This window comes from Atta cephalotes (assembly GCF_000143395.1).
Source record: "Atta cephalotes unplaced genomic scaffold scaffold00027, whole genome shotgun sequence".
Classification (NCBI taxonomy): domain Eukaryota; kingdom Metazoa; phylum Arthropoda; class Insecta; order Hymenoptera; family Formicidae; genus Atta; species Atta cephalotes.
In genome coordinates this window covers 582,299-590,391 of record NW_012130091.1, presented here as the reverse complement: position 1 = coordinate 590,391, position 8,093 = coordinate 582,299, and the positions used below count along the sequence as shown (strand labels likewise).

The following is an 8,093-nucleotide window of genomic DNA, read 5'->3' as shown; positions in this document are numbered from 1 at the left end:
CCTGCCCTTGAGGGGACCGCCAGGACATTAACCATGTAATATCTTATTGTCAACAAATTCGTTCTAAGATTGATAAAATCGTTAACTACCTTCATTCCAAAGGACTATATCCAGTTTTACAGGGGAATTTGGGCCCCGGATGAACAACTTTGAAACATGTCTGAAATTTTGAAGTATCAAAAGAGAATCAAAAATATTCTATAAGCCTAACTTTATAAGAGAAGTACGATCAGTAACGTACCAGTCCAGTTTACCACTAGTAAATAGGAGATCATTAGTTGCATGTATTAAAATTTTTTCAAAAATGTTGAAAATTTTAATATATTTTACATATTTAATATATTTTACATATATATATACATATATATTTATATATTTATGTATATGTATATATATATATATATATATATGTAAAATATATAAAATATATTAAAATTTTTAACATTTTCAACCCTAAGCGGCTAATGATCTCCTATTTATTAGTGACTGGTACGTTACTGAAGCTATATTGGATGCTCATGTATCTGAAACCCGTCTAACAACAAATGAATAAATCAATCGGAATAAATCCTTTAGTATGGACTAAAGCAGCTGTTGGTTGCGATGAAACCCATTGTGGATAATATTTAAAAAAACCAATCGCATAAACATTTGTTGTCTGAGGAAGTGCTAGATTTCTTCGAACAAGAGCCTAGTTCCACAAGAATCCTACTCAGCACATTTAAATATATATGTCTGTTAGTGCCATTATAAAAGAAAACGACTGAAACAAGTTGAAAATGTTACAGTTAAAAATACTGAACCGCAGCCTCTTTGTCAAATCAAATTGGACACGATATCTTGCAGTAAAAAAAAGTATATTTTGTTGTTTCACAGACATCGTGTGTCGGAGAACATTATCTCAGATTGCGAAAGATTGCGAAAGATTTTCACTTTTATATTTCTGTAGAGGTGCGCGTGACCATCACAATACTTGTGAGCAGAGGTTCCTATTAAAATCCAAGTTTTTACTGTGGATCAAGCAATTGATATTATCGATTTGTTACGTAATCAGATTATTAAACATCAGATTATTAAACAACAATGTTCAACAACTTAAACTTCGATTATTTTGAAGATATAGAGAATACTGTTATGGAGCATTGAATTGGGTTAAATAAAGACAACTTCTCGATTGTTAAATAAGCTGTCATCCTTACGACACAGTGAAGAGTGTCATACTGAATATGCGCTTGCACTTTACTTTGCAATACTAAAACCAAGATATAGTGACCAAAATCGTGCTCATATTTTCGTAAATGGTAAACATAGTACTGCAGAGCGATTAATGAAAATTGTATGAAATGCAATCGCGACGGACACCTCAATTTACACCTCAATATCTAGGATTTTCACATTTAAGAGATCAAATACTTGAAAAACGATTATGTCGACTACGATTATGTCTTGTAAGTTATTATACTACTTCCTAAAAAAACATTTTTAATAACAATATGGGATGGCACTTATGTTTATATACATAAAAGTTCGAATAATGTTTTTCAAAGATCCTATTATAGTGTATGCACAAACAATATTCTTTGATAAAATCTATGGTATGTGTTGCTCCTAACCCTTGTAGTAAGTACTGTAAACTATTTCCCAGACGACTAGAGAATTTCTTGTAGTGCAAAATAAAGTTGACATAAAAGAAGACTACAGAGTAGTACCTTTGCTACAGAGTAGTACCTTTGTGACACTTAAGCTCATCAGGTGTTGTCACCTTATTTACCAATTCCGACATCAATCTATATAGGCGCATGCTGAAAAGCGCGACTTTCTGCCTTCGCCACTTGTCGAGTACTTCTCGGTATTTATCAGCTGAAATAATTAAAAAAAACGGAGCAGAGCAAAAGTGGTAAAATTCCAATATTAATCTGGAACATGGTCGGAGCACTCTATGCGTTATTTTTTAATTCCAAAGTACTGTTATTTCGGAACGTTAAATCTATTTGTAAACCGGAAGTTATAACTGGCGAATATAGAAAGAACATGTGACAAATAAATAAGTAACGATCCAACATATATCAGTTAGTAAGAAGTAAGGTTTTTCCAAAGATTACATCACAGATCGTATTACATCACAAATCATATTACATCACTTGTTTGTCGATGTTTATAGCGTACATATACTTTGCAAGCAGCATAGTACGCAGTATGGACTCGTTTTCCGTAAGGAGAAAATGACGCAAATCCCTATAAAGAGACATATGTAAATGAAATCCATCACTTACTCTCAGCTCGATCAGAGTGTGCTCGTAGAATCTTTGAAAGCGTTTTTTTTAAATCGAGTTATTAATAGTTAGTTTCTGATGCATATTCATTTCCTGTATTTTGTATCTTGTCGAAACGCGGATATATAGAAGAGCTTAGCACTCAGCATTACTTCTGTACTACTACATTACTGTAGTAGTACAATAGAGCTGTAGTATATGCAGTAGTGCCTCAAAATACTCCTAGTGCTCAGTGGCACTTTTCCACAAGAGAATGGAAGTATCATACACGTTTTAGGATCTTTCAAGGACACTGAAAATGATGCAAACATCTTGCGAACAATTATGGAGAAGATGCCTGAAATGCGTTATAGATTTCACGAGGATGTATATGTTGTTAAGAAGTTTTCGTGACCTTAGGGAATATTTGGAACGTAAGGGATTTGTAATTAAAATGCCAGATATCATTCTACCTGATGAAAGTCAACTAAGCGATACGCTAATAATTTGCGATTAGTTATTAAAATCATGTTTGTCGTGGAAGTTATCAATGGGCATTTTAAAATTTGCTTTGCGTATTTTTATTTATGATGTATCCAATCGATTCCCTATTTAATAACTGATTTTTGAAATGCCGGCTCTTTATATGTTTCATTCGATCATCATATCAATCGTACAAGAGGAAAGAAAGTGTTAATTTATAATTATATTTATGACCATTGAATTTTAATGTTAAATTTATGTAAATTCTGCGTTTTTATTAATTAATTTCTAAATTTACTGAAGATGACCAGATTGTGACCGAAACGTCTAAATCATTTATAAACTTAATTACGTATTAAATATCACAAAAAACAACTTGTGTTGTAGTTTTATGATCTTCTTTTTGTTAAAATTTGATAAAATAAAATATCAGAGTAATTTCAGTTTAGTTTCAACGATTTTTCAGTATGTTAGCTGAAAAATTCACTTTTAGTGAAATTTCAGCAAATTTTTAATAATTTTGTTGAAATGTTCCAAAACATGGAATAATTTCAGCGAAATTTTTTAATATAGTAACCAGAAATTTTATAATATCATAACGTATGTAAATTATATGAAACATTTCTTATAATATATGTAGAAATCTCTAAAAACTTTGTATGGACGAAACAAAATACAAAATTGCTCTTACAAAAATATTTTGAAAAGAAAGATATGTTTCGTGATCCAAAAATAAAAAAAATCATTATGGGCTGAGATAGTGAATGATTTTAAATTAAAAAATTATAACGTTATTGAAGACATATTAGATCGAAAAATGTGAAATTTAAAAATCAAATTTAAAAAATTTACAATCATACAGAAATTTGAAAGATAATAACAAGCAAACAGAATATGGAACGTTAAGTTGGGAGTGATATGAGATTATGGAAGATATATGAGGATAGAATAATAAATATAAATATAACACTTTCTTCTATAGAATATCCTGATAAAGGAATGGCTGCTAAACACATCAATCCTCCTATTTATATATTCCGTCGATCCTCAACATATGAAGTAATAATTCCGATATGGATGGATGATATTAAGATGGATTATGGAAATAACGAAGGATTTAAAAAAACATGAACCATTACTTGTATAGGTACATCTATAAAAATTTATATATATTCCTTAAAAAATAAATTATAAATAAATAAATAAATAAATAAATAAATATATTCTTTAAATAATTTTATTTTATTATATTTTTTTTATTTACTCAATAAAATACGAATAATATATGAATATACTAATTAGATTGTGATGTTTTCTTCTTTTATAGAACATTTTCTGGAACTACAATAAGTGAATCTTCATTAAAAGATATTAAAAGCAGAGACATTAAAAAACTACAAGATCTAAAACATTATATTATTGCAATATATGCGAAAGAAAGAGTTTGAGTCCAATGAAAAGAAATTAGATACAATAGAAGATATAAAGCAGATATTGGAAAATTTTTCTAACGTTCAGAAAGAAAGAAATAAAAATATTTAAAAATATGCTTCTATCTTTAGGAAAAACTAATTCCCATTAAAAGAAGATATTCCAGCCAATAAATAAAATATGAATTCTTGTAATATAAATCTAAACTTCAATTTCTGTTGTGATTGGAAAAATATCAATAATTTTATTTTAATAAATACAGTAAATATTAATAATTTTGATATGTTTAAAACTAATGCGTTCGATATAATACATAATACTCTAATATAATATATAAGATTCTAATAATATATATGATGCTTTAATATGTTTAACTTTAATATGTTTAACTAGTATAGTTAAAATATTTGTATTTAAAATAATATAATAATGTGTAATGCAAAATACTAATAAACTCCTTTAAATAATACATTCTTCAACAATACGCCTACACTTTTCGATAGCATCATGATTTTCTTCATGGATTACAATATCATTTTGCTGTTCTTCCACATTTCATCATCAATTTCATAATTTTCATCTTCTGGAAACATTCTGTCACCAATGATTATAAAATTATGTAATACACAATTGTGTAATACACAAGCTGCGGCAATCATTTTATTAGTCAACTCAAAATCGGAAACATCTAAATATTTCAATCTTCTGATCATTGCTTTTAATAATCCAAAAACTGCTTCGATGATAAATTGTATTGAATTTATGTTGTATAAAGTCTGAGACCGAGTTAAATATCCATTATCTTCAAACGGCGTCATTAAATTACACATCAGGGGATATGCTGTATCCCCAATGTTATTACCAAATTAAATTTGATTATCTTGAATTAAGAACGCTTTTGTTACGTATTGATATAATAGACTGTTTCTAAAAATTCTAACATCCTACATATGTCCTGGCATATCAATACAACAATCTATAAATAATCCTTTATGATCGCATCACAAACTTCCTAAAACTTTTTTATGATTTACTACGCATAAAATTTAATTAAATGTACATTTAATTAAAATATTTATTATATAGAACATTAGAAATAATTATATATATAGGATATCACGTCCCATGTAAAAAAACTATAAACCTATTGAAATAAGAGAATTGTTTTAAGTATGTAATTTTTAGATCTTACCTTGCAGTATAATAGAATGAAATTCTTTTCTATTATAATAGTCATTATCATTTTCTACAGGCTGTTTACACGGAATATGACAACCGTTTATCGTGCCAATTATGTTCGGAAATCCATTTGGAAATCCAAGTTTGAAATATCTAAAACTATAGATAAAAGTAAAAGTACCTTTTAATTAAAAAAAACGTGTGATTAAATAACATACATTATTAGATAACTGACATTCTGCTGCATTTAATTGAGGTATTAACATTACCAAAGTGTTTACAACATCTTTAAGGCTCCCGACTATCCAGCTAAGAACTCTGCGTTGACAGTGGCGACACCGAATCAGACGGCGATCTAGCAAAACCGATAACAATACATTCAAGCACGAGCCCATATATGGTATAAAAAAATTACTAATGTATAATTATATACAATTGTATATACAATTGTATATACAATTTTTTTTACATTTCCCCTGGATTGTTTCTAAAGGAAACAATGGAAATTTTAATAATACAAAAATTATCCTTTTCATTATTTTTAATGTTTTCTCATTATTGTCATTATATTTATTTTTCTTATATTAAGCAGTAATTTTACAAAAGAAAGAATTAAGGATATATGAACATGTTTGAATACATATTTTATTTATAATCATATAATCATTTTTATTTATACATAGTAATATATATTTAAATACATCTATGTTAATTTAATACATGAAAATTTTTCGACCATTTATGCACATTATCATTTCCTAAAAAAATAGTCATCAACATTCAGAGCAATTAATCGGAGATTTTCATCATCTACCAGAGTGCCAAAGTATCATGCAAAAAATCGGAAACTCTGATAAAAAACTGCAAAAGAATTGACCGTGGAGAGAATCCGTTCTTTTCTGCGCTGAACAACAAGACAGCTCAAGAGAACATCTATTCTCCTCTGTATTCGCTTGTTTCAAGTGACCGAAAATGCTTTCTCACCAATTTCGGTCACTCGGCGTACATCAATAAGAGGCGAGGGATATTCTAGATAACATGTAAGTTTTAATAAATTGTGATAATAGTATACTCCTCCCATTAATTCAGAATAGTATAAATCATGTGAAAACGCAATAGTTTACGAAATATTTAATTGTTTATTAAAATCATAAAATCCCTCGCCCCTTAATGATGCTGGGGGTCGCCGAGCGGCCGAAATTGCCGAGAAAGCATTTTCGGTTGCTTGAAACAAGCAATTAGTTTGAGAAGGAGTTCGCTGTCTCAATCTCGCCGAGAGATGAGCAGTGCGAGTATAATATATATAACAATACATACATATAATTATACTACATATATATCTCAAACGTCAGCCGTGACATTCTAAAATGTTCAATAAATAACATCAGTATATTGTGGAATTATAATTTGAATTTCTTTCTCTCCGATTTTGTCTTCTAATTCTTAAATTATTTAGCAATTCATAGTCCAATTCTTATATGATGACATTCACAATATTATTTATTATATCTACGGCATCATCCACAACTAGCATTATTTTCCATTATAATATAATAATATTAACTATAACAATAATATTAACAAGTTACAACTCGATATAATAATTAGTATTGTTTCAATATTTAGCACTCATTTCTGCTGAACGACAATTTTTAATACTATATGTTAATTGTTAAAAAAAAATGATTGCTTAACAACGTGTTTAAAAATCATAAATCGCTTCAATCAATTGTTCGAAAATCTTGCAACAGTTGCAAAGTTTTCTGGTGAATGCAGCCATTATCACATGAAATATATGCGAATCACTAGAGATATCATACTTTCTGACACTTCACATACCTTATACACAATCTCATCATACTCGCAAAGCTCCATGTATTGCTTGATTAATAATATATCATATTAATGTACTTTATTAATCCTTTCGCTTGCAACATCGTGTGAGACTCGTGGTAAGAAAATCGGGTCAAATATGAGGGCCACAGTATATCGTTGAGGTCATACGTAAATATTATGATTATGGCATGCGCTCTCAGAACTTAAATCATAGGGCAAGGGGTTAATTAATTAATATATTATATATATTATATAATAATTAATATATTAAGAATAAAGTACTTACATTTGTCCCAACAACGGATTGTCAGAGCTGATGTCTATTTATAGTAAGGCCGCCAGGTACCTTGATGGAATAAACCTTTTGCAATATCCTTAATCGCTCAAGTAGGACCTTAGTCTTTTGCTAAGCGCATGCGGACATTCATCACATTTGCAACCAATTAAATTATGGATGTTAGCGTTTCTAATTATGGACGTTTTTATTTCTTGACACGCGCACAGATTGACAGATTGATTATCGGTTGACCAACAGATTGATTGACTGCGGGAGCTGTGCGAGATTTTATAGATAAAGATGTGCGTGGAACATGATACTATTCCAAAAAAAAGAATGTCTTGGTCAAAATTTATATCTCAGCCGAAAAGCACACGATCGAACGATGCCGAATAAACTTCAGCATTTATTAGTTACAATAAGATTATTAGTTATAATTAGATCGTCATAATCAATGTATTAGCGGCAAAAAGTATAATGCCTCAAATAAAAGTGTATGAGAGCCAAAAAGTATATGAGAAGACATCGCTCGAAAGATTACACCTTAGCATTTTTATCGCTTGCAGCGTTTCGCACTGAAGCGTAATTAAATATATCTATTGAACAGCTATAGGACTTATATTTAACAGCTTTCA

At 29.3% G+C, this 8,093-nt stretch overlaps 1 protein-coding gene across 1 annotated transcript; it reads right to left on the bottom strand.

Moving 5' to 3' along the window:
* Positions 1-4,690: 4,690 nt before the first annotated feature.
* On the bottom strand, positions 4,691-7,204 carry LOC105620582. The gene is made up of 3 exons (XM_012202072.1): positions 7,185-7,204; positions 5,359-5,504; positions 4,691-5,031 (listed from the first exon to the last, which is right to left on the bottom strand). Exons 1-3 carry the CDS (start codon positions 7,202-7,204, stop codon positions 4,691-4,693), a joined length of 507 nt encoding a protein of 168 aa, XP_012057462.1.
* Between the last annotated feature and the right edge of the window lie 889 nt (positions 7,205-8,093).

Coding starts and splice junctions, on each gene's coding strand:
- LOC105620582 (XM_012202072.1), bottom strand. CDS start 7,204: ATGATGAGATTGTGTATAAG. Junction 5,505..7,184: donor ATGATGAGATTGTGTATAAG/GTATGTGAAGTG, acceptor TTTTATCTATAG/TTTTAGATATTTCAAACTTG. Junction 5,032..5,358: donor TCATTCTATTATACTGCAAG/GTAAGATCTAAA, acceptor ATCAAATTTAAT/TTGGTAATAACATTGGGGAT.